The sequence below is a fragment of the Sabethes cyaneus genome, chromosome 3 (assembly GCF_943734655.1).
Source record: "Sabethes cyaneus chromosome 3, idSabCyanKW18_F2, whole genome shotgun sequence".
Lineage (NCBI taxonomy): Eukaryota > Metazoa > Arthropoda > Insecta > Diptera > Culicidae > Sabethes > Sabethes cyaneus.
This window is the reverse complement of record NC_071355.1, coordinates 27307150-27333848: the sequence shown is the minus strand read 5'-3', so window position 1 is coordinate 27333848 and position 26699 is coordinate 27307150. Positions and strand designations below refer to the sequence as shown.

General features: G+C 38.9%; 1 protein-coding gene across 1 annotated transcript in view; it reads right to left on the bottom strand.

Moving 5' to 3' along the window:
- LOC128739409 (hemicentin-1) overlaps nt 1-26699 on the bottom strand; it is a 219999-nt gene that overhangs the window by 103630 nt on the left and 89670 nt on the right. Inside the window, exon 3 of the mRNA XM_053834892.1 lies at nt 5511-5711. Coding sequence (XP_053690867.1) covers nt 5511-5711 — 201 coding nt within the window. The remainder of the gene's footprint in view (nt 1-5510; nt 5712-26699) is intronic.

Sequence of the window (26699 nt, the reverse complement as noted above, 5' to 3'; positions counted from 1 at the left end):
ACCTTGACACTTGCTCAAATCCGACAAGAATTCTGGCCTTTAAAGGATAGAGGACTCCCAAGCAACAATGTGAGTTTTGTTGTACTCTTATGGTGGTCTTCAAGACCAGTTTTGGACTTAAATGCCATCATAAGAGTGTAATAAAACCCAAATTGTTACTTGGGCTGGCAACTCAGATTTTTCGCAATTGTATTCGCTGCTTTCGAAGCAACCCTGTCTCAATTTCACAACCCCCTGGTCAGCTCCCAAAGCCTCGTACAACTCACACTCGTGTATTCGCTGTCACCGGAGTCGACTATTGTGGTCCGGTCTATCTGAAGCCCGTACATCGTAAAGCAGCATCCCAAAAGGCCTACATCGCCGTCTTCGTGTGCTTCAGTACAAAGGCTGTTCACCTCGAGCTAGCAGGGGATCTCACTACTGCCGCCTTCTTAGGCGTCTTGCGACGTTTCATATCCTGCCGAGGTCTACCTGCCGAGATACATTCGGATAACGGCCTCAACTTCCAAGGTGCTAGCAACCATCTTCGAGAGCTCTACGATTTGCTGAATGATCCATCTACGACGGCTGAGATCGCCAATGAAACTTCCCAGCGTGGCATCGTGTGAAAGTTCATCCCGCCGCGTGCGCCTAACTTCGGTGGCCTCTGGGAGGCTGCTGTAAGGTCTGCAAAGATGTCACTCATTCGCGTTATTGGTCAACGACAACTTCCATTCGAGGACATGACAACAATTCTCACCCAGGTCGAAGCGGTTATGAACTCCCGCCCACTTACTCCATTGTCAGAGGATCCAGACGAGCTGGACGTGCTCACTCCCGGGCATTTTCTCACGGGTGCCTCTCTTCTGACACTACTTGAACCGGATTATGCAGCTGTCCCCACAAATCGACTGCAGCACTACCAACAAATGCAGCAGCTCTTTCAGCAGCATTGGAGGAGATGGAAACGAGAATATATTTCACAACTTCACAACCAAAATCAGCGATTTCCCCAAGCAACACAACTGAAGGTTGGCCAAATGGTACTGCTCAAGGATGATGGTCATGCGGCTACGGAATGGCCTCTAGCCCGCATTATTGAAATTTTCCCGGGTCCCGACAACGTGGTTCGGGTAGTATAGGTGCGAATCCCCAAATGGCTCCATCTACAAGCGTCAAGTCTCACGTATATGTTTGCTACCATTTGAGAAGTTTGCCGCCTTACATTCAACGAACGACGGCCATCCATAGTCTGCGGGAATCCCAAATGGAAATTAGGTGAAAATGAAGAAAATTACTTTTCAAATGTTATTGTATTATCATTAAGCTATTATTACGTTCAGTCAGACTATGATGTTCATAAATTCCTTTATAGAATTTAGGTGACTGGCATGTTCGGTAGTTTGATGCACTCCTTCCGAGTGCCCCCCGTGCAGCATAAATTCTCTTGATAAGATTGATACTCTCGTTTAGCTCGCTGCACGGAGGAAACGTATTACAATTATCACTGCTGCTGGACCAAATCTCGAGACATGATCAGTAGCTAATAAATTGCCAGATCGATCGGTCACATATATTGTTTCTTTACGCGATTAAATTTTTGGAACGAATAAAAGTAAGTTTTTCATACACCGCGTGTGATATAAATTTTCGGGTTTTGGCAAACCCACCGACGGAAAAGGATTTCCCTAAATCCAGCATCCCACAGCCTGTGTCCATGGTGCATTGAGAAGGGTCCGAACACCCATATTTTTTTGTCCGTCAAAAACAATTTTTTTTTGGTTTTTTTCCCGCTACCCCCCACCCCCCCCCCCTTTTAGGGGCCCAACACCGGAAGGACAAAAACTTTTTAAAATATTTGTGATGGCTTTATACGTCAAAGATACAAACAAATATTTTCTACTTCATGCAAATTATGAGAAGAATATCGCGCTCAATCGTCAATTCCTAGTCCTTCAATGAACTATTGACACGATTGACCGGCACCATATTAGGAAATTAGTTTGCATCTTTGCTCAAACGGTTTCTGTTCGAGAATTGTGAATTTTTAAAACTAGAAATTTCCGAGAAATTACGTACATTGTGAGCTCTTTATTTTTTAAATATTATTTTCGTTTATAAGGTTAAGAACTAGTACTGCAAAAAAATTTCGAAAAATTCTGAGACCTTTTACCCCATCTTGGGAGATAATTTAGAAACACTTTTTTCATCAACTTTTGAACAGTTTGAGGCTGATAGTTGTTAACAATCATAGAAGGCAAGCACAGCAGATAATTTAACGTTTTGTGCAAATAATTAATCATTAACCTTAAACCTAGTGTACTAATTTTATACACATCACAAATTCAAGGATATGTATTTTACTGATTTACTGATGTCACAGATTCAACAGATTGCTGCAGATTCATATTTTGATTATACTTATCCGTCTTCACCTATCTTATTCAACACAAAACACGACTGCTGCAGAATACCCACATAAAAACAAACTATCCGTTGCATCATTTTCGACTTAAATCACAAAGAAAAACAACCAAAAGTATTCAAATATTAGAGCAGCCGCATTTGTTCTCCGTCATTCCGGGCATTATCTTTTTTTGAGCCAGCGAGAGTTGGTTGCTCGAAAACTTCCTCGCTCCTGTGGCCACATCTCACAGAGAAGCAAGAAGCTTCTGAAGCTGAACCGCCAACAAAAACTACAAATAACTAAAATATATCATATTCATAATCCCCCCAGCATTATCTACTTTTTCCTCCGTCGTCATCGTTTTTCTCTTCCTTGCGATGCTAATATATATTGCGTGAAAATATCATATCCACAAAGCTCGCTCGTGGCTGCTCGTTCCGGTGCCGTTGTTGCCGCCATTCGTTCCGCTGTCCGCCATATTATTATTATCAACAAACAAACACAACGCGCATTCAACCGAAGCGCCCAGTAGTGTATGTACTGACTGACTTTCAACAAATGGTCGCACCAGAACACCCGGAAAGAAACGACAAAGAATTAGAAACAGTATGGAACTTTTCCCCGCAGTTTCATTCTTGGGTGCCGCTCGCAGCTTTATGTCCTCGAAGCGTACGTACGTACGAGGAGATCTGCCGCTAGTCTGCCTGCCATCGTCATCGGTTGGCTATGTGTGTGGAGCCGCCACGCCAGGCCAATGGACAAACTTTCCAGCCAAAGCCAATTTTTCATGCTCAACAACTGCGCAGGGAAACTGCTCTTCCACTCAAGCGTTCTTCACCAGAGGCGACACAATTGATAGTGGTGCGTTCCGTCCCGTTCCGTATCTCTCGACCAGCATCTAGTTCCGTTTTTCTTGTAATATAACTTCTTTTTTTTTCGGTGGGGTCTACCAGTTTTGGGCGATTCCATTTTTCCGCTGAAGTAGTCGGAAAAAAGTCATCGCGTAAGCAAAGGGATAATCTTCGCTAAGCTAACGATTAGCGCACAAATCATGTGGCTGTGAAATGTTGCGCGCCCCCTTAAAGTGATAAATGATTCGCCGAGAAATAACGGCCTCGTTTTTCTCGATGCTCTCGTACTTTCAGACTATATAGTTCAAGCGATAACTTCTTCGCCGAGGGTGGAGATGATTTAATACCGGTTTTAGTTGGGATTCCGGTCAGAAGTGAGCTCGAATTTGCTCGATCATAACCGCGAAGCTCCGCTTCGTGTCGATTTGTTACTTTGAATGACCTAAATCAATAGTTTTCGACGGGGCTTGAAACAACACAGAATTAGGTACATCGTCTGTTAGACTAACTTTAAGCAGCAGATGATCAAGGAATGAATACCAAATTCCTCGGCATTTTATTCATTTTCCGAATGCTGGAATGTGCAGTATTTGGGCAGAAACTTTTACATCCTTTGATGTGCAAAAGTTGGCCGCTTTTTGTCTATCTAAATAGCATCGCCGAAACAAACTGAAGTAAGTTCTCTACACGATGCTCGTTTCATTTCGTTTCGTTTCGTTTTCCCAGGAATCACTGGAGCAGCATCTCCTTCAGACTGAAAGACAAGGAGCGGCTCCGGTCCGATTCGGTTCGCCGTCTGACGTGAGATGTTTGCTTTTCTAATTCCCAACAAGCACCGCAATTCCGAAAAAGCGGTAAGACAAATAGAAACACCCGAGTCGAGTGCTGCGACAGCCAGCAGAGATCCAGAGAGACGAAAAGCAACAGTTTCCCGTCTTAATGAGAAATGTTTTCTTTATTCACAAAGCTTGAAAGGCTGTCTGTTTGTGTTTCAGCTGCTTGAAGTGTTAAAGTTTGCACAAGCCCATAAAAGGTGTGTGAGGCGAGGTGAGGTGTGAAGGTCATGAAGCTCCTTCGGGGGCTCATGAAAAGGAGGTTTAATTTCCCCTCGAAGCATTTTTACGGACATAACCGGTAGCCAGTAGGTAGGCCAGTTGCCACCTGATCCTCAGTCCTCAAATTAATACACTTGAAAATTGACGAGGAAGAACTTCCGGTACTTTTCACGTTGACCAACCTCAAAAGTTGCTGTCCTCCGGAAACGTCACCGGTCGGTTGCAGATTAAATTGGAAGATTAAATGGAATTGAAAATTTTTCGACTGCTATATTGTGCTGTTGCTGACTGTTGGACAAGCTCATTGTGAAAAGATAGTCCGAAAAGGAGACCCCGCCTTGCTTTCGGTTCGCTCTGCAGATAGTACAACATTTTCCATTCGTACCTCGTTTCCATCGTCGTCGTCGTCGTCTTGGTTGCAATGGCTGCCGGGAGGCGGAAAATGAGCTGATGAAGCTTAACTTCTTTATCTAGCCTTCCGATGCTGCCGTTGCTTCCTCGCTACTAGTGTCAGTAGCTGCTTGAAGAACTAACCGAAGGAGGGGTTCTTGCCGGAGGAGAGAGAAGTTTGGGGTGCCTTTTATTTGCTTCGGATTGGCGGGATTAAATTCCAAATAAGATTTATTACCTTGTCTTGAAATTAGATCGTTCCGAAGCAGCAAGGAAAGTGGATGGGCGGGTGTAGAACAACCCGCGGCGAAGAAAAAGTATGTACACAGTTCCAACTCGAGAGTGGGAACTGGTATTTTCTTCGAGAGTGCTCCAGATTTGCCTTCGTCTTGCTGCTTCTGACAGCAAGGGTCGGTCCGATGGTCATTTAAACTTTTCGGCATGGGTTCCTGGCGAATATTCGGGATGATGACGGTGAACCGAAAACGGAAGGAAGGTCAAACTAACTGCCATTAATCTCGGCAGTGTCATAAAAAATCTTCTGGTAATTAGTTGCTCTTTCAATCATAACAATTTCCCGGTTCGGGAAAAAAATCGTAATACATTGAATTGGTTGCAAAGCTGGTTCAGTTTCAATTACTTTTTTGCAAACATTTTTAGGCTACAATCTATTCCTACTATCAGTTGTGCAACGTACATTTTTTCCCACCATCATCAAAACCGATTACGCTACAACACTTCAAGCGTCACCTGATCTAATCGTCGTAGAAAAAAAACACCCATCCTGGACTGAACGAACAAAAAAAAACGAAAAGCAGACAAACTCACCCAATATTTCCACGTGATGCGTTATCTCGCGTGGATTCATAGTTGCAATCTGGCAGATGTAATCTCCGGCATCCTGTGCGGCGGCATCCAGAATCTGCAGCGTGTACCCGTTGACCAGTCGCACCCGGGGATCCGGTGTTACCTTCACCGTGCCCGCCGTCAGGATGGCGATACCGCGCTTCCATGCCAGCACGTACGATCCTGCAAGTGAAACGTGGGGAAAATAGGGAAAAAGCAAATTTAGAGCATATTGTCAAAAGCATACCAGAGACGAGCACGAGGGCCCGCACCGGTCGCACGAATAGTGTGGCGCTGCTGTGATGTGATGGACCGCCAGAGTGACTATACCGGCAGAGATTAAATCTTAATCATGAAACGTTATTTTCTATTTTGCTCTATGCATTAAAGATGAAAGATTTCCACTAGTTTTGAGGGATAAAATAAAAATGTAACGAAGCTTGTGCTGACAATGGTATGTTCATGCTTGCTCATGCAAAGCTGAGTGCTTTATAAACTGCTTAAAATATTTCACTAAAAAGTATCTCGCTTTTCATGAACCATAGCATGAATAGCTATGATGAAGCCGTGGGGAAAGTTTTATCAATTGGAAACATTAGCTAGAAAACAAATTTTGATGAAGGACAGCTTATCGGATTATAACGTTATCAAAAAATTCAGTTAGTTGGTTTGTTTGCTAGAGTAGAATGTTTCAAAATTAAAATTTTATAATACAGTCATGTACATTCATTTGGTTTTCTGAACACTAATTTGGATAGTAATTTTATAACTAAGCTCAGTTTGATTATTTTTTCATAGCAATAATTTAAAAAATGTTTGTATATTAAGCTGAGCATTTATAATGCTTTTATAATAGCTCCCTACAATGTTCAGCAAAGTTGTCCAACTCTAAAAGACAATTAATGCGAAATCAACGACTAAGTTCCAGTTTAGCTTGTAAACACATAATCCATAATAACTTTTTATAAGAAAGAGATAGAAGGATAATTTCTTCGACAAAGTTGTAGCTAAAGATTATATAAGTAACTTTGCCAAAGACATAGTAGGCGTATTTCTAGGCGTTTCTAACTTACAGGGTGTTTTACAACAAGACCTCTCAAAAATCACTTTTTCGCTGATTTCTTCAAATGCAGTGGTTTTATTGCATCATAATGTTTTACAAAGTTGGTTATCTTATCAAAAGACATATTTTTGTAGAACATTGTATGTTGAAAACTCATACGTATAACGAGTTCTAACGTTTTTCCTGTGTTTTTTTAGTCTTTTTTGGAATAGAATATCTCAAAAAGGGGCAAACGAAAAAAATCAAACTTGGCCGTTTCTGAAAGCTTGGAGTTTTATCTCAAGCATATGTGAAAATAAAAAACTGGTTTTTTCTCTAACTCGAGTAATTTCAGTAAAAGTTCTATAGTTTCTAAACAACCAAAGATAGAGGTATGCTAGTTTTAGCAATGTTGTGTATTTTTACTATTTGTACAACTTTGTAAAACAGGAAAAAGTCATACAACAACTACAAAAACAGCTAAAAAAACCGATTTTAACGATTTTTCATTTATGAGAAATAGGATCTCTCTATCTTTGCTAAAGAGATAGAAGGTTACTGTCTTCAGCAAAATTTCTTATGCCCTTTTTGGGGGATAAATCAAAATTTGAATTTATGCTGGACGATCGAACTTTTAATTTTAAGAAACTCTTTCAAAGGTTCCAAGTTTTCCCGCTCAAAGCTAATGCGCACCAAAAAAGGTTGTGGGCCTTTTTAGTAGAAGTCTTCGATGTTGCAAGGTTTTAAGTCTTGAATCTTGAAAAAATTTTTGTCAGTTTCATTTTGTCAGCCTAAAATTTAACATAAGGCTGAGAAAATTAGGACAATTCTATAGCGATAAAGAAAAAAGAGACACATTAGAAGAAACGAGGAAAACGGTCAATAGGTCAAGCGGTATATAGAAGGAGAAAGATGGGACGAAAAATGCAAAAATGGGACAAATAAAGAAGAAGAATAACTTCCAAAGAATCAAAGATAAAGACACAACAGATGAGAAGGGGAAAACCAGGAGATAAAAAAAGGAAAAGCAAAAGACGAAGAGCAAAAGAGAAAAGAGGTGCCAAAACAGAATAGACGTGACAGAAAAGAAGGAAAAATGGGGCATCTTACAGAAGAAAAAAAAAAAGCGAAACAGACGAAGACGAAAAACGAGAAGGAAAGGAGATAAAAAGAGTTAGAAAAAGATTACGGGAATGAAAGTAATAAAAGCATGAGTGAGAAACAAGAGGAAAAACAGTGTTGAAAATAACAAATAACAAAGGCTTCCATACAAATGAAACACAAATTTCTGCATAACTCGAAAATTAATCAAACAACTGGAACCAAATTTGGCATGGGGGGGGGGGGGTTTTGGATGCAAGAATTTTTTCTGTGATAAATTAGGACCCCTTCTCCTTTAGGAGGAGGGACTCCCATACAAATGAAATACAATGAAATTTCCTTATAACTCGAGAAGTAATCAAACCAATGGAAGCAAATTTGTCATGTGGGGGTTTTAGGAGACAGGAATTTTTTCTACGGCGAATTATGACCCCTTCTCCCTGCAACAGGGGGGGGGGGGTCCCACACAAATGAAATACACATTTCCTCAGAACTCGAAAACTAATCAAGCAAATGAAGCCAAATTTGGCATTTGGGAGATTTTGGAGGCATGAATTTATTTTATGATGGTTTGAGAACCCTCACCCCCGCGGTAGGGGGATATGGACTCTCATACAAATAAAACAGAAATTTTTGCGCAACTCAAAAACTAATCGAGCTCGAGAAATTTTGGACTCTTCTATAAAACATAACAGTCAATAACAAGACCACTAAAAACTATCTGCAGCTCCCCCACAGAAATCACCTCTGTCTAGGTTTATTCGTTCTCCTAGGTCTACTGACCTCTATTACTTTCCTTCAGTTGGGTCCAAACGAGCGACAGCGAGTAAGGAGAGCATCACCCCGAGGATCGAAATTGTATTTTTCACGAAAAGGTTTTCCGTGAAATGATACATTCCGCGTAAGGTTTTTCGCGAAATGGTATTCGGCGAAATGTTATACAATCACGGTGAATATTTAAGTGCTATCCGCTTGATTTTATCTGGCTAAGGTCTTTTTATAAAACACCATGTAAGTTAGAAACGCCTAGAAATACGCCTACTATGTCTTTGGCAAAGTTACTTATATAATCTTTAGCTACAACTTTGTCGAAGAAGTTATCCTTCTATCTCTTTCTTATAAAAAGTTATTATGGATTATGTGTTCACAAGCCAAACTGGAACTTAGTCGTTGATTTCGCATTAATTGTCTATTAGAGTTTTACAACTTTGCTGAACATTGTGGGGAGCTATTTTGAACCACAAAAAACTTTCCACTTAATTTTCGCTGCTGGACCACTGTGCAATGATGGTTAATACCAAATATGGATTAAAATAGCTTAAAGTTGTATGGAAAAATTATCTGAACATTGCCACAAGGGAGAACTGGGCCAAATACCAACGAGCAAAAAACCAGGTGGTCGACAAGTGGAAGCAGTTCTTCGAAGAACACCTCAATGCACAGTGGTCCAAAAGGGCGAAAAGCGGAACTTCTTTCCTAGTTTCTTTTGCTTTTATTTTATCATTTATAGTCTTCAGCACTTTTGTTCGTATGAATATACCCCTTAACCTAAAGTCACTGACGAACTGACATGACACATAGAAGAAAATTCTTCAAAAACCATCGTCCTACACATTTTGCTTGCACACTAGCGCCCTCTGTTATGCATGTTGCGGAGTAGCTTGCATTTACAGGGTTTTATACTGTAGGTTTTTTACATTCGTATAGTTTTATACTGGAAACTCGAAGCAATACTCGAGCGCCGCGGTGTGGTCATATTGCGAAACCTGCTTTTTTGAAAAATAAGTGGTTTTTAAATGGACGATGGAATTAACGCGAGTGTCTCATCTGTTTGTCTGTGCTAAAATTGTCAAAAGTTAGTCTTTGCTTACTATAATGAAAATAAAAAAATAAGCTTTTCTGTGTTTGGAAATATGACATAGTTTTTTCGGCAAAATTGTAAATAATGTAAAAGCTAGCAACTTTGCGGAAGAAATAAAATTTCTATCTTTATCGAGTGCTGAACTATACGGCATATTCTTTAAAACTTCTATAAAAATTGGTTTTTCATACTTAGCTTTTCTTAGTTGCATTTTACAAAAATACAAATGTATCACAAGTACAAGTGCCAAGTACCAGCGAACCACATGCCCTGGCGGGTGTTGTGGGTTCGAATCCGGTTATAATCTCAGATTACAGCATTGCACAAAAGGTAGGAGTCAAAATGACTACTTGTCAAGCATAGCTACCAATACCCCCCCCCCCTTCCTTTCCGCTCTTCCCCTCCTTCACCAAAAAATTTTCATTTCTTTCTCCTACCGTCTCTTCATCAATTGTAGAACCATCGTTTCAAAAAAAAATACTTAGCTTATGTTGGTTGCGTTTTACAAGAACATATGGTTCTAGGCAATTACTGAAGGACTCAAAATACACGTTTTTACGGAAGATTGCAAATCTCTAGGACCTTTCCTTTCAAAGTTAACGCTTTTGGCTCGTGAAGTTAAGGAAAAACAAAGCTTAAATAAGCGATTACTTTGTAAGGAAAGCTCCTGGAGATTTGCAACCTTCTACAAAAACATGTGTTTTGAGTCCTTTAATAATCGCCTAGAACCATATATTCTTGTAAAATGCAACCAACATAAGCTAAGTATGAAAAACTAATTTCTAAAGAATTTCTAAAGAAAATGCTCTATAGCTCTGCACTCGATAGTGATAGAAATGTCATTTCTTTAGCAAAGTTGTTTACCTTTATATTTTATATACCCTTCGCTAAGTCTATATTTTTGGCCTAGTATCAAGAATTTTCAGTTTGCCTGAATCTACATTTCTCGCATTAAGCATTTATTCTTCCCCAACAGAATAGTAAAGTCGTATGCTTGCAACAGTATGCTTGCCGTACTCTCATTTGGGTGGTTGGGGATAAGTGGAACCCATACAAGTTTATAGTACTCGACTTAAGCTTTAAGATGAAGCGCTGATTTCATAAATCCGCTTGCCCCATTTTACCCCCTGGGTTCGTGAAGCTATGGAAATTTAAAGCTTGAGTATGCGATAACTCAGCAAGTAAAGGTCCAAGAGATTTGCGGTCTTCTGCAAATACGTGTATTTTGAGTGCTTCGATAATTGCTTAGAACATTGTATTCTTCTAAAATGCAACTAAGGAAAGGCTAAGTATGAAAAACCAATTTTTAAAGAAGGTTTAAAGAATATGCCCTGTAGTTCAACACTCGATAAAGATAGAAATTTTATTTTTTCAGCAAAGTTGCTTGTTTTTACATTATTTATAACTTTGCCGAAAAAACTATGTTTATATTTCCTAATACAAAAAAGTTATTTTTTAATTTTCGTTACAGTAAGCAAAGACTAACTTTTGACAATTTTAGGTTAAGGGGGATATTTATACGAAGAAAAGTGCTGAAGAGATAAAATGAAAGCGGGTTAAAAAGTTCCACTTTTCGCCCTTTTGGACTACCCGCAATGGCCAACTTACATAAGGAGGCGAAATGGAAGGAGTTCTCATGGAATGTAGTAATTGTCCCAGCACCTGATCTCCACGAAGTCAAACGAGAAATCAGGTTGCTGAAAGCCAACATCGCCGCTGGCAGGCAAGGATTCCCTACTGGCAGAGCTTAGAAAATGTCCCCGAGAAACGCTGGCAACGGTTCTACACAAGGTTATTTCCAAGATTGAGTGGCATAATACTGGTAAACGCCATCTACAAGCCCAGATCCTGTCATGCCGGCTACCACTGATAGCACAGGGCTTCGAAGAGAATTACCAGGAGCTTCATGGGGGGGGGGGTCTCGCGCAACAGCGGACTAAATTTTTACCATCCGACAAATCTTGCAGAAATGTCGGAAGTACAACGTGCCCACGCACCACATCTTTATTGATTTCAAAGCAGCATACGATACAGTCGATCGAGACCAACTATGCAAATAATGCACGAACACGGCTTTCCGGATAAACTGAAGTGACTGATGATGTGTTTCATGCGCATCTCGTTGTCACCTTCGAGACGAGGCGAAGGTTGGGACGAGGTGACGGTTTATCCTGCATACATGTTTGGCGCAATCCGACGAGCGGGTTTCGAAACGAGACGCACGATTTCGCCAACGATAGCCAACTCCTAACTTTGCGATGACGGAGGCAATCTACGCCAGGCTGAAAGCGGACTCTAGGAGGATTGGGTTCAAAATAAATGCGTCGAAGGCAGAATTCATGAAAGGAAGGGGCTCAAAGGATACAAATGCGTGCTTCCCACAGCGGGACCCGTTGACGGCGACGGACTAAAAGTGGTAGATTAATTTGTGTATGTGGGACCGCTGGTGACAGCGGACAACACAAAGAAGGAGATCAAGTAGTGAATACAAGCGGGGAATCGGAGCTACTTTGCCCTTCACAAAATGCTACGATCGAGAAGCATAGGCCGCCGTACGAAGCTGACGATGTACAAAACCCTTATTAGACCAGTAGTTCTTTATGGACTTGACGTCGTGACACGTGACGTCCGTGTTCGAGCGGAAGGTACTGTGGACGATATTTATCGAAGTACAAACTGAAGCGGAAAGTGGTGGAGTCGTATGAATCACGAGCTACAGGTAGTGCTTAGAGAGATTCCCATCGTACATCTGGCGAAAGTCAGTAGGCTACAGTGGGCTGGACACCTGGTTAGCATGCCGGACGACAGTGCGATATAAACAGTTGTCTTCAACAACCACACCGGAGCCAAGAACAGGGGTGCTTAACGTTTAAGGTGGCTCGACCTGGTCGAAAGTGATTTGTAACTTCTGAGACGACTGGGAAATTGGCGGCGCGTGACCCAAGATCGAGTTGAATGGAAACGACTGCTCGAAATAGCACGAGCCACTCCGGCTCTAGGCTGTTGCCGACGACGACCATGGATGGTTCGATCACTTTGACTCAATTTTGATTCACTTGACAGTACAGTTTCAGCCGAGTCAAATATGACAAAGTTATGTATGGGACATTTAAAGAACTAGTTATTATCTACCATGTTGCTGAATAAAGTTTTGCTGTATCTTTAGTAGTTACTGCTCTACAATGCTAGTAACCCATTAGTGACTAAATGAACGTTCACTTAGTTACTAATGAGTTACTAGCATTGTAGGGCTATAGCAACAAAAGATACAGCAAAACTTTGTTCAACAAAATTGTATATAATAACTGATTCTACGAATATCCCATATTTTATTTTGTCAAATTTTGCACGGCTGAGCTGGTACTGTCAAATGAATCAAAATTGAGTCAAAGTGATCGAATCGTCCCTGAAGACGACAATCTGAATCTGTACGCGGTCAAGACGTAAACTCTTTTTTTTAGAAACTGAGTACGTATCTGGTGCGAAGGCCATGGTCCAAAAATATTTCGGTTGTCGGCCAAATGTTAGGGGGAAGTCGTGTATGGCCGGACAGGCTTCTATGCCCGGAAAGCTGGCGATTTCTCACAAACAAAAAATGATAATAAAAATTGCAAAGAATGAAATTATAGTACTTTAAACGTATTATTGTATTATTTTTTCCAACTACCTTTATTATTTCTTGTTGTTGAGAAATCGCTAGTGTCCGGGCATAAAGGCCTGTTCGGCCATGTACGAATTCCCCCTAGTTTTTGTTTTTATTCTCCAAATTCAGTTATAAAACCCGTGAGCTCCAAATCAATATTTTTCTTGAAAACTTTAATCAAATGCCTTTTTTTTCGTTATATTATAGTCACTTTAACAGCGTAGGTCATTCGCGACTTCTGCAGGGTTGGGATTTGAACCCGGGACTGGACCCTGCCTTTTAGTCGAAACTAAATAGATTCAGAATTTTTCAGAATTGGTTCAGAATTTTTAAACAACTTCTAAAGCATAAATGAGCCTGTTCCGACATTTAACGGAAGAGTGAGTGTTCGATCGAATGCACTTTACAATAAGAGCGTGAGATTATGTATTTTTATGCTGAACGTTGGGGTGATCAAATCTTTGCGCGAACAGAGCCAAAAAACGATTTTTAAACGATCGTACCTCAGATAGAAGCACTTTAATTTTTGGGTGACAAAATAAATTTTGTCTCTCGGCACGAAGCGCAATTCCTCAGTGAAAGATAGCGGAGCTTGCTCTATTTTATTCCAGATTCGATCTGCTGTACCTCAAGGCAGTGTTTTGGGTACTGTGCTATTAATTCTAATCATCAACGATACATCAAGCGATATTGAAGCCCGCGAAATCAATTTACGCTAATGATATGCCTTTGTACCGGATAATTATGATGATGACAGACTCTTGTGTACTTAAAATGGACACTATCACCAATGGAATTGTGCGGTATGAATTGACACCAGCACCAACAAGTGCTTTTGACTACATAATGATAATAACGTATTCAAAGTTAGTGTACATATGAAAACGGTCCGTAATCGGCTGTTCGGCAAAGCTTTCGTTTGACGTCGAAGCAGAGGAACGTTGTACGGCCGGCATGTCAACTTTGCGAATGCATCTCTTGATTCTACTAATCAACTGTTTGCAATTCGTGACTCTCCAGTTATTTTTGTACACCAAGGAACTCAAAATCCCGAAGAAATCTTCGATTGGGACAGATTTTTCGGATCGTGATTTTTGGGTAAAAATGGGATCGAATGGGTATTCAAGAACGATTGTGTTTTTTGGCGTAATGCGATGATGCTCTAACCCGCCAAAACACGTATTGTCCATACCCAAGTAACAAAGTTCATTTTAAGGTGCACTTGAAGAGGTTTCCAGCATTTTCCTCTTAAAACCGATCATAAAACTTATAATTCTACAAAATTGCGATAAAACAGCCATAAAACCCTTACAAAACTAAGGAGGCCCATACTAAAGAAGGTTCTCAAGAATAACTCCAAAGGTCCTTTTAAAACTTGTAATTTTTATCGATATCTATTTATAGTGACTTTCAAGAGTCGCTTGAAACTAAAAGAAAACCACCACAAGTGTTGCTGATTTTATGGTTGTCTTCTCAAAGAACGCTTGCAAGACATCATACACTTTTTGCAGCCTTAAAATTTTTAATTGACTGAGAGCTATAAGAGAAAAAAGCATTCACAGATATTGCTTTTCCAAAATGGATACAGATGAAAATTGAAAATAAAAATGGTAACAAAAGCAGCTGCTTTGTTGCCCATAAATAAAAAAAATTTCATGCCACGCTCAGTTTGTCGATGTTTTGGGACATGAAAGTTAAAATATATTAACGCGCCGATTATTTTTGCTAGATTATTGAAAAATATAATTAATTAAAAAAATTCAATAGTTTCAATAAAAAGTTGATTGCTACAAAATTTTTAACAAATTGCGGCAAAAGCCTATTATATGTTCAAACATTTATTTAAAAAGATAAGTATTGCAAAACACCATGTTTATAAACGCCTACATGCAATTGGCTGCAATTTCAAAAGTCCAAAATAGCCCTGTTCGCCATTTTTTCAATGGTTTTATCTAAATCAACCAGAAAGCAATTCGTAGACTAATATTTCTTGCACAAGACAAAGAAAACTGTTCCAAGGGGGCAATAAGTTCATCTATCCTTATTGCTTTCTTGAAGAAGACAATCTGCGCTTGAATAAGAATTGTTAGAATTACTCAAGGGAACCAAGCTTTTTCGCAACCATTCTGAACATAGTAACTATATATCTTTTACTAGTTGCGAGATATAATAATATACTTAAAAAGTACAGCTTAAAATCAATTCTGTAGCATAACTTTTCAACCAATTTATTTATTGCTTTCAACTGTTCTCCAAAGTTATTCAGTATGATAAAATACACATTTTTTCTGAAGACTGTTTTTGCCTTTCAGTTAGTTTTAATCGCTTTAATTAGGTTATCTATGGTTATGGGAGTGAATTGGGCAAAGTAGACTATCCAGCTTTCCACGAGCGATAATGGTGGTAATTGAGCACAAGTGGGCACAATCTTTTGACATTCATTGGAGGAGCGTCAAGTTCGCCCTGACGAAGTTACTATGGAAACATCCATGATTGTTTGTTGTTCGAGTGTAAAAATGTAAACATTGTTTCATTTTGCAGATCAGCTGAAATGGAACATAAATGAACTGATTCAAACTTTTGTAGTGGTTTGCGGCCATAATTTCCCGAAAGCACCGGCTCAGGAATTCAGGATACTTTTTACAATCGTCCGAATTAAACATCCGAGTGAACTCAGAGACATTAACTTCATATTAGTCGACCCGTTTTTGCCAAGTTTGCTCTTGAACAGCGTCTCGTCTTGATAAGAAACTTTCCGTTGCGTATTTGGCCATTCTCCCTGAAATTTGCGAAACTGCAAAGTCACAATCCATAAAACTTGTCCGTTCAATTATGTTCCTCTTTAGCTGATCTGCAAAATTAAACAATGTTTACATTTTTACAGACGAACAACAAACAATCATGAATGTATCCATAGTAACTCCGTCAGGGCGAACTCGACGCTCCTCCAAGGAATGTCAAAAGATTGTGCCCACTTGTGCTCAATATCCGCCATTATCGCTCGTGGAAAGCTGGATTCTTACATTTCGCACAGTATAGAATGGAAGGGATTTGTTTCTTCTGATGTTTTGACAACGTTTGGAAGCTATTTGAGTTCATTTCAGTGGCAGCAAATAAGTTTTTATACTGTTTAATTAGCTTTTATCAAGGTGAGTTAAAATAGGTGATCTAGTTTTCACAGTTTGTAGAACAGAAGTGCGCGGAACGATTGGTTAGCAACCATCGACGTTGTTTATACATTCAATAGTTTCCGCATTGAAAATTTCGGTGGTCGTCAAGGGTAACCCAGCGGGGGTGAAAAACAAATTTGAACATCAGAAAACCTCTCTTGACTAACCTTGGCTTTTATCATGATTTTTGGGGATAGTAGGGTAAAATGGACCACTTCCCGAAGTCTGCGCAGGATGAAACCATCACCAATCGATTTCCTGTATTTTTTACATAGGAATAGGTATCTTGTAAGATTCCAACCTAGCGGCTTTTAATTCTTGGGATTACGAGCTCGGTTTTGCCCATTGTGCAATGGTTTGAAAACGTTAAAAGCCAATGGTTTGAAAACGTGAATCTGTAAATTGAGAACGACAATGCTTTTCCTTTTATTTTTAGTGTGGTTTCGTTGTTCTGACATCATTACGGATTATTTATACATTTACGATCCCGCTACATTGTAAAACTGTATATGCTTAATTATTCTCAAATGAAATATTCTTCAGGATAATTTACGCACAATTTCATACCAAACATTCTGAGTATTTCAGTTTTCTTAAAAAGTTTGAATAGTATATTTGGTATGAAATTGTATGTTTAAATTGTTATCCCTTTCAAGGATCCTCAGTCTGCTCAGTTTCAAAATTTCACAAAATTTTTCAGAACCCTTCGGGCGAAACCCTTTGTGATTATGCAAAATTTCCAAACGTAGAACGTTGACCTGGTGCTGAAATTATACCCTCCCCTTATAATCAGGCGTCGCTGTAATTCATTCGCTCATTTTCCGCATGTGCTTGAGTGCATTGTAATAACTCGCTTTCGAATCGTCGTCACAATTGGCAAGAAGATTTCCATAGTGATTCCATTGCATTCGAAAGCGCTCCCGGGAGGTAGAGAATCCATGATGATAACGACATCATTGTCACTGGTTGATGATCCTGCTCCGGCCCGGACGGACGGACGGATCTGGTTTTGCTTCTTTCTTGTTGCCGCATCTCATCTCATCGTAAAGTGACTGAGTTGTGACGACGGTGGTGGATTGGTACCCACTTTTTGCTGGACTGCTGGAAATGGTCATTTTTCCGCAATGGACACCATTCATAACGTTACTCGAAGCGAAACAAACTGCAACGACAGTGGAATTTGAGCTAGTCGTTTCGTTTCGCTTGGCAAGGGCATGTGAACTAGTTTTTGACCCCAAACGCAATCTGAGTTACATCGTTAGCACTCACGACTGGTAGGATGAATCAAAAACCGATAATGCGTTAGCTTCTACTAGCTAACCAGACGCGTTACTGATGGTTTTTCCCAACAGTAAATTCGAATTGAACCGTCTGGCGATAGACGATAGTTGAAGAAAGTCAAAGTATCGATTTTACCGTCCTAATGTGAAGTTAACATGCATCGTATTACGTGCATTCAAGCCAACAACGTGTCGAAAGAAGATTCAAAGAGCAGATAGATGGGTTCATTACTTGACCTTTGTATATGCCATTTATTATCTTGTTGCATTACTTCGAAGGATTCGAATATTTGTAATTATAGATAGCGAAGTTTTTCTATCCATTAATATATTAGCGGTGGCAAAAACAAATCAAACAATTCAAGCTTTTAAACTTTCAATGAAAAGAAACACATTGAGAACGTTTAAACTTTCAATCTAGCTAGCCGGAAACTATGGACTAATTAGTAGCCGGAACGGGTTTCCCTTAATTGCACGTAATTCCGTCTACCCGAGCTCGATGGATTTCCATTTACTGGATACTTCCTTCTAATTACCTACGCAAATGAAACGGAAGCAAAGACAATCAACTGACAGCAACATGCTGGGGTAGAGTGAGGTCACTTGCAACTGAAAGCTTTGACCGAAAAGAGGTTAACTGTTGAAGTAGCACCGAATCGATTGTCGCTGAAATATCTCAAGGAAAATAGAACCCCCTGATTGGTGTACGAGCTGCAATTCAATTATTCAACGACTTTGTTCCCGGTGTCATCCTGTTTGGCGGATACAAGACCCGTGGCGTTAATTATAAGCCCTTCGTACTAGTGCGAGTAGTGGAAGTAAACGCGTGGCCATGTAAGGGTTCACGGAACAAAAGAAAAGTATTGAAGACCGACAACGTCGGACATACATATCACGGTCGATGTCGTCAAATTGCTTGTTTCCATTAGTGTAATAACGTTTTAACCGCAAGAACAGGCGGTTCGGCTCCCACGCGTTCCTTTGGGGATTGTCGCGTTGAAGAAGTTAGAGGTGATTGTACAGTATATTTATAGCAGAGTCGATTTCATATCATTTCGAGATCTGTTTTTAATCACGTACTGTTAAACGTTGCTTTTAAAGCTTGAATGAAGTTTAAAATAAGCTTTCTGAAGATGACTTCCTTGAACCAATTATAGTTGAGAACAATATTTCTAAAGTTATTTGGTTACAATATGGGACAGTTAATGATTTTGAACACGTACAGAGTCGCTGGGTGGTTTCTATTTTGTGAGTGACCTCACGATTGCGACACAAAGCGTTAGAGTTTTCCTTTCCGATGAAAGACTTGTTCCTTATCACCGCCATACTCGATAGAGGGAAACTCCGATACATCGAATGTAAATTAAATGGATTCTGTAGGGTATTTAATCAAAGTGGTTCGTTACGACCATTGGTAAATAAAATGGTTTTGTATGACACATAATTGAATGGTCCGGTACGATCATAGACAAGTGAAATGATTCGGTACGCACATTTTTGGTGGAGTATGTGGTTCGGTACAACCATAGATGGATGTAATGATTCGGTATGAGTATTATTGATGAATAAAATTTTGTAACGTTAACGAACCTGAGCTACTGCCCAACGTGTTAAGTGTAAATAAAAAGAATCAGACGATGCTCGCTTATTTTAGGCTGGCATTGGTTTTTCTATTTCCTGACTTTTGACTTGCCATGAATTAACCGGGATTTAGCCCTCTGGGTCTAGGCTAGTTTCTTCATTCGTTAAATGGAGGGTAGGATCGTTACTCCATCAGACAACTGGCCAAAGTCGAGAGACTACGGTGTGCCGACCACGTTGCAAGCATGCCGGATGGCTGTGTAGTGAAATCTGTTTTCTGTGAAAATCCCATCGGCAGCAGGAATAGAGTGGCACAACGTGCTAGATGGTTCGACCGGGTTGAAGCAGACTTATGTGTCTCTAGAGCTCTATGAATTGGCGGTGAGTAGCTCAAGAGCGAGTACAGTGAAGAAAAATTCTTGATACAGTACGAGCCACTCCGGCTCTATGCTGTCAGAAGTAAGAAGTTAGAAAATTTCAATTCGAAATTAAAATTTGTGTGCCTTAAAAATAGTACAAGAACACAATTTTTATCTATCTCATTTTAAAGCCCCACATCTCAACTACATTTCCAAAATTAGCTGAGTAGAAACTAAACGATTAAACCTTACTAAACCAATTACAGAGCCCGCATAACACTTGGAAGACGAATTCCGGACTCTAGTGTTGACTCACATTCTAACGACCTGTCTCAAAGTGAACCGTATCGTTCGCCAAATAACCAACCGAACATCAGACTTAATGGCCAAATTTGGGAAAATACTCGGTACCGCCTTGTACCGTCCTCCTCGGAAATTTTATCGCACCCAGCTCGCTACGCAATGTTAGGTGCTTTTCATGCTTTTCTCTTCATCGGCATCGCTTCCAGCCAGCGAGCGGAAGCAGCACTAAAACAACAATCAAATCCAATTGCCGCAATGGAAATACTTTCCGTTGTGCCACCACCCCCGCCAGCCAGCAGGGGCGGGTGCGCGTGTTCAATCAGAACACTTCGGCAACTCAATTCGGCACCAATTAAACTAAATATCGTTTTTATTAAATGAACCCTATTACAACGCCCTGTACCAATCTCCGCAGCGGAGATTGGTTCAGCGCAGCTTCCATAAAACTTTTATCAATCCAATTTTACAACTTTGCCGACGACGAAGAGGGATTTCTCTTCCGATTCCTGGTATGCTTTGTGTCTATCTCTTTTTTTTATGTCAACCATAGCGCGAAATTGCTGGATGGACGCGTTTTTCCCAGTGACCATATCTATGCCACCACGCCAGTGAGGAATGAGGCACATCTGATGGCAGGCTCGGGTGCCGCATCCAGTGCCATTTATCGCCCTCAATCCCGTATCTCGTTGAAACAGTAATAAAATTTGTCTCAACTGAATAAACATTCAGATTATCGCGCCACCGCGACACAGCCGTTTCGGAACGTTGCGCTGCTGCAGCACCGTTTTTGCTGAAGAGGCTATATGACATTGTGGTACCGAAGCGGGGGAGGAGGAAAAACAATGGAAAACAACCGGGCGACCATCCGGCCGGACTAGGCAGACTAGCGGCAGCCAAATCGTTTGCTTTCCGCGCAAGCCACTGGTGCCCTGACTGGAAGGCGTCGGCGGCGGCGGCGGTGGCAGTGACGGATGGAGATGCCTTCCGTCGGACGGCAGGCAGGCAGGCAATAATGCTTGTTCTACAACATGTTTTTCACGCTTCTCCTGTTGACGGACGGCATGTCCCGAACTCTGACGGTGAGGAGTGCAGTCCAGGCTCTTGTTGGTGGTAATTAATGGTTGGTGAACATTATTGCTGAATAAAATATGATAAAGTTCGGTCGAACGGTTTGTTTTCTAAATTGTTTATGTAGCGTGAAAACCTGGTTCCAGAAAATAAATCAAACACATGTTTTTGTACGGCTTTCGGTTCCAATTTTGTTTCGTTGCTTGACAAAAGTTTTCTTCCGATAAGATAGGTGTGTCTAATCTTAGCCGTATGATATTTTAACAATAAATTTTCGAACAAAGTTATTTTCAAATTGAGAGCCGTAACTGCTTGAGAATTTCTGGTATTTCTAGACATGTTTATTTTCCTATGTTTCCTGGTGTTAGAAAACTGTTTCATTGAATCAGCACTAGCATGCCCTGACATGAACAGAGGATGGGGCACCCGACCTTTCAGAAGAATTTATTGGCATGGACTTTCGGTCCAAATTGAATTTAAAATCAAAGTTAAAATTAGACTTGGAACTGGACTAGAAATTAAAATTGAAATTGAACTTAAAATCGGACTTGATTCATAAGACATAAAAATAGATTTCAATTTGGATTACTTTAGGCTTGAAATTTTGCTTCAAATCTAACATGGACAATCAATTAGACACGGAATTTTACTAAAATTAGAATGGATATATGCCACCTTATCCTCTCACACATGTGTTTCACTTTATGTTTCGTTTTTTCGCTTTTCCAGTCCCGTTTTTTCACTTCTCGTTCCGATTTTTCTCCTCTTCTATACTATTCTCATAGTTTTTGCTCTCATTTTCCTTCAATTTTTGCTGTTTTCCTCTCATTTTCATTTTTCCTATGTTTCTCGTTTTATTATTGCGTTTTCCTTCGTTTACTGTCCGGTTTTGGTCTGCTGTCAGTCCTGTTTTTCGTAATTTTTCACTCGATTTTGTTATTTTTCTTCTCGTGTACCGAATTTGTTCTTCTTTTATCCCGTGTTTCTTTTTTGGAATTTGTCTTTTTCTAACTCTTTTTATCTCTTTTACATCTCGTTTTTCGTCTTCGTCAGTTTTGTCCTCTTTTTGGAGCACCATTTCTCTGTCACGTTCTTCTGTATTCTTGTATGCTTGTTTTGGCTCCATTTTTTCTTCTGGTCCGTTTTTCCTGTTTTTCTTTTCTTTTTTATTCTATATATTAGAGAGGTTTTCAGCCTGCGGCTGGTGCGCCTCTTTTTTCTTTTCTTCTTTACCTGTCCCATTTTCCCACTTGTTGCAGAAAGCTCCCTTTATATCCCGTTAGACCATTATTCTTCGTTTTTAACGTTTCCTGTGTCGGGTTTCTTTTTTTTTTCTCGATGTTCTTTTTTCCCTCTTGATATCTATTGTTTTCGCTCGTTTTGGCTTTTCCCTTCGTTTTTCCTTTTTATTACCGGCTGTTTACTTCTTCTGTATTCATTTGTTTTTGCGTTTTAACCGTTTTTTACATTTTCCAGAGTGTTTTTTCTTCTTTTTCAGGCCAAGGCCAGGTGTGTTTTGTCCTTTTTCGACTATTTTTCTTTTCTGCTATTTTATCCCGTTCTTCGTTTTCATCTGTTCCGTTCTTTTCCTTAATTATGTTCTACTTTTCCTGTTTTTCTGTCACGCTCCGTTTTCTTCTTCGTTTTGTTCATTTTGACTACCGTTTTCATTTTTTCTCTTTCTGTCTGTGCTCCTTTTTTGTCTCTTTTTTTGTTCTCGGTTCTCCATTTTCCTTATTTTCTTCTTTTCTTTTCCACATTCCCTATTCCTTCTTTTCCTTTCCTGCCCGATCCATCATCATTTTTTTCTCGTTTTCTTCGTTTTATTCTTGATTTTTTCTTCTTTACTCTTATTTTTCTTCTCATCTCTTCCGTTCTGCATTTTTTCGTTTCTAGTCCAGTCTTTTTGTTTTTTCCTCGTTTTCCATCTATTTCCCTCCTGATTTCTTCCTTTACGACTTTTTTTTAGCTTTTTTTATGTTCCGTTTATCCTCCCATTCTGTTATGTTTTTTCTTTAATTTTTCTTTTTTATTCTCTTTTTCTTTTAGTGCTTCGTTTTTCCGTCTTTTCTGTCACGTTTATTTTGTGGTTACCTTTTTTTATTTTCTCTTCGGTTTTCCTTTTTATCTTCAGTTCTTCCATTTTGCTGTTTTCTTTGGTCCCTTTTTCCACGTTCTATTTTCCAGGTTCTTCTTTTTCTGCTCTATTTTTCCGTTTTTCCCTTTTTATATTTTTTATATCTTGTTTATGTACCCCTTTATAACCCATTTTACCTTTTTTCCCGTTTCCTTCGTTTTCTTTTGATTTTCTTTTCACTCTCTCGCTATTCTTTTATCCCTTTTGGTATCTGTTGTTTCCTTCTTTTACTCCTCGTTTTTCCTTTTATCTGCCTGCTGTTTTATTTTTCTTTGTTCCTTTGTTTCTATCTGTTTTTCATCTACCTTGTTTTCACCCTTTTCCTGAGTTTACATTTCCTTCTGTCGTTTCGTCGACTTTTTTTATTCATTTTTAAGTCACGGCGCGTTTTGCTCCGTTTTGAGTTTTTTCCTTTTTCGCTTTTGAACTCAAGCATAATCTCGTTTTTCGTTTTCATCTTTGTCATTCTCCTTCTTATTACGATTTGCAGAAAAGAAGGTATTTCTGTTACGTTCGGTTTTTTTCATTTGATTTTTATTGTTTTCCGTTTTCATTTTTTTCTCTCTTTTTGTATCGTTTTTCCTCCTCCCTTATCACTATGTTCTTTTTTGGTTTCGTTTTTTCTCCTTTCTTGTTCAGTTATTTCTCATTTTATTCATAATTTTCTTTTTTATCTTATTTTTCTTCTTTTTCATCCGTTCTTCATCTTTTTCTGTCAGAACTCCTCGTTGTTTGCCTCGTTTTCCCTCTGTTTTTCACCGGTTTTCATCTTTCGCACTTTTTAATCGGTTTTTATTGTATTCTGTCATGTTTTTTAAGCTAATGTTTATCGTTATTCTCTCTCATGATATTAGTGCTCCGTTTTTCCGTCTTTTCAGTCACGTTTATTTTTTGGCTTCCTTTTTTTCCCTTTCTTTTCCGGTTTTCTTTTTTCTATCTCCCGGTTTTCTCCTTTTTATCTTCCGTTATGCCCTTTTCTTTAGTTCGTTTTTCGTGTTTTTATTTTTTTTCTTTTCCTGTCCCATTTTTTCGTTCTTTATATCCCTTTAATGTCATCTTAATTTACTCCCCTTGTATCCCGTTTGACATCTTTTTCCGTTTCCATCGTTTCCCTTATCGGTTATCTCTTTTCTCTCTCACTTTTCTTCTTTTCCCTTTTGATTTCTGTTGTTTCCATCTTTTTCCCCACGTTTTTTTTCTTTTTGCTGCCCGTTTTTACCCTTTTCCTGAGGTCATAATAACCTCTGTTCCATTTTTCTTCACTTTTCGATTTCTATTGTTTTCTGCTCTTTCCCCTTCCACTGTCTTTTTGCGTCGTTCTCAGACCAGAAACAAGCGTGGTTTGTCTCGTTTAGATTTTTCCCTTCTTCACTTTGCAATACGAGTTCTATCCTGTTTTACTTTTTTATTTGTTCAAGTCTTCTACTTAGGCCATTGCAAATCATTTTTAAAGTTTTTGTCACCCCCCCCCCCCCACTTGGAAATTGGCTTGAAAAATCGGGGGGCAAAAAAAAATAATTTGTAGGATATGAGTTAATTTTTTTTATAAAATTAATTGTCGGTGGGCTCTACAGACCCCCCTCCCCCTTCAGTGGCTCAACACCGGAGGGACAAAAACTTTTTAAAATATTTGTAATGGCCTTATTATGTATTACTTTTCTTCGTTTTTTGTCAAGTTCTGTTTTTCTTGTTCTTTTTATCTCTTTTATCTTCCGTTTTCATTACTTCTTTATTTTATTTTTTTTCTGACTCATTTTTGCTCTTTTTCTGTTCTCGTTTTTTTATTTTATTGCTGCTGTATTTTTTTATTTCTCTATTTTTCCTTCTCTATACCTTTTTGCCTTTCTACTATATAAATATATAGTATAAAGGTATAGAAATCACTTGGAAAACCGGAAATGGAAAGAAGGTCCTGCGGGCCGAATGTCATATACCATTCGACTCAGTTTCGAAAACTGAGCATTTTCTGTGTGTGTGTATGTATGTGTGTGTGTGTGTGTGTGTATGTGTGTGTGTGTGTGTGTATGTGACGCTTTTAATCTCACTCACTTTTCTCGGAGATGGCTGGACCGATTTTAATGTTCTTAGTGTCAAATGAAAGGTCTAGGTTTCCCATTGGTCGCTATTGAATTTCATACTGATCGGACTTTTAGTTCAAAAGTTATGTATAAAAATATGAAAAATATGGGACTTCATTATCTCATAGGTCCCTTAATCGATTTGAACAAAATTGATTGCATATGAAAGAGGAGCCTTGCAAACCCTTAACTTCCAAATTTCATGACGATTGGGCTTGTAGTTTGAAAGTTACATAAAGAAATGTGAAAAAATAGTATTTAAAACATATTTTTGTAACATAAAAGCATTAATTCAATGAAAAACATCACACATTTTATTATTATTTGAAAATTACTACTGAGATCTATCAAACGAAACCGAGTTATTTAAAATCGGACAGTTCATTCAAAAGTTATTTAAACTTTAACACTTAAGCACCGTATATTAAACCTTTAAAACGTGTGAATTCAAAACAAATGTTGATTGTATTCAATGTGTGTGATGTATGTGTGTATGTATGTATGTATGTATGTATGTATGTATGTATGTATGTATGTATGTATGTATGTATGTATGTATGTATGTATGTATGTATGTATGTATGTATGTATGTATGTATGTATGTATGTATGTATGTATGTATGTATGTATGTATGTATGTATGTATGTATGTATGTATATATGTATGTATATATGTATGTATGTATGTATGTATGTATGTGTGTGTATGTGATCCCAAGCAACAATGTGAGTTTGATTGTACTCTTCTGGTGGTTTTCATGACCAATTTTGGTCTTGAATGTCATCATAAGAGTGTAATAAAACTCAAATTGTTACTTGGGATGACAATTTACAATTTTTAAATTTGCATTGAAATTAAAGAAAATATGTTTCTAACTTTTCTGAATCAACTGTCTGAAATTTTTGAAGACTCTTAGTGGAATACGAAATTTGAAATTAAAGAAAAGAAAAAACTTTTACCGACTAAATCCCACTATTTAATATTTATTCGCAACAGATACGTATACGCTTTGAAATAAGACGCTGTTGAAGCCTGCACGTCGTAGGCGAACTACGTATCTGTTGCAAATAAATATTAAATAATGGGATTCAATCGAAAAGCTTTTTCTTTTCTTTGATTTCAGATTTCAATTGTCATTTTGTTCACTTGCTGTTACTCACAATTGTACACGAAAAGCAAACAGCGAAGAAAAGCAGTTAATTTAAGCATGAGGTATAGTGGTGTATAGGATTAAAAATGAGTTGATTTTTCCAAATAAATTTATACAAATTTCAAACAAATTTTGCGCATCAATAGATGCTCTTTTCAATCAATAGATACTAGAGCTTAGAGATGTTATATGAAAAATAGGAAGTAAACGTTGCACGGTAGTAGTTTTGTAAGATTTGTTTTCGTTAATGACATTTTAAAGGACAGATGTCTTATGTCATGTATCATGTTTCAACAAATAAATCAAAAATGACAAACACTGAAAATCATATCGATCATATTTCCCATTCTCAAGCATGTTTAAGGCGCAGCTTTTGCAACCCTCTTGTTTTCCTAA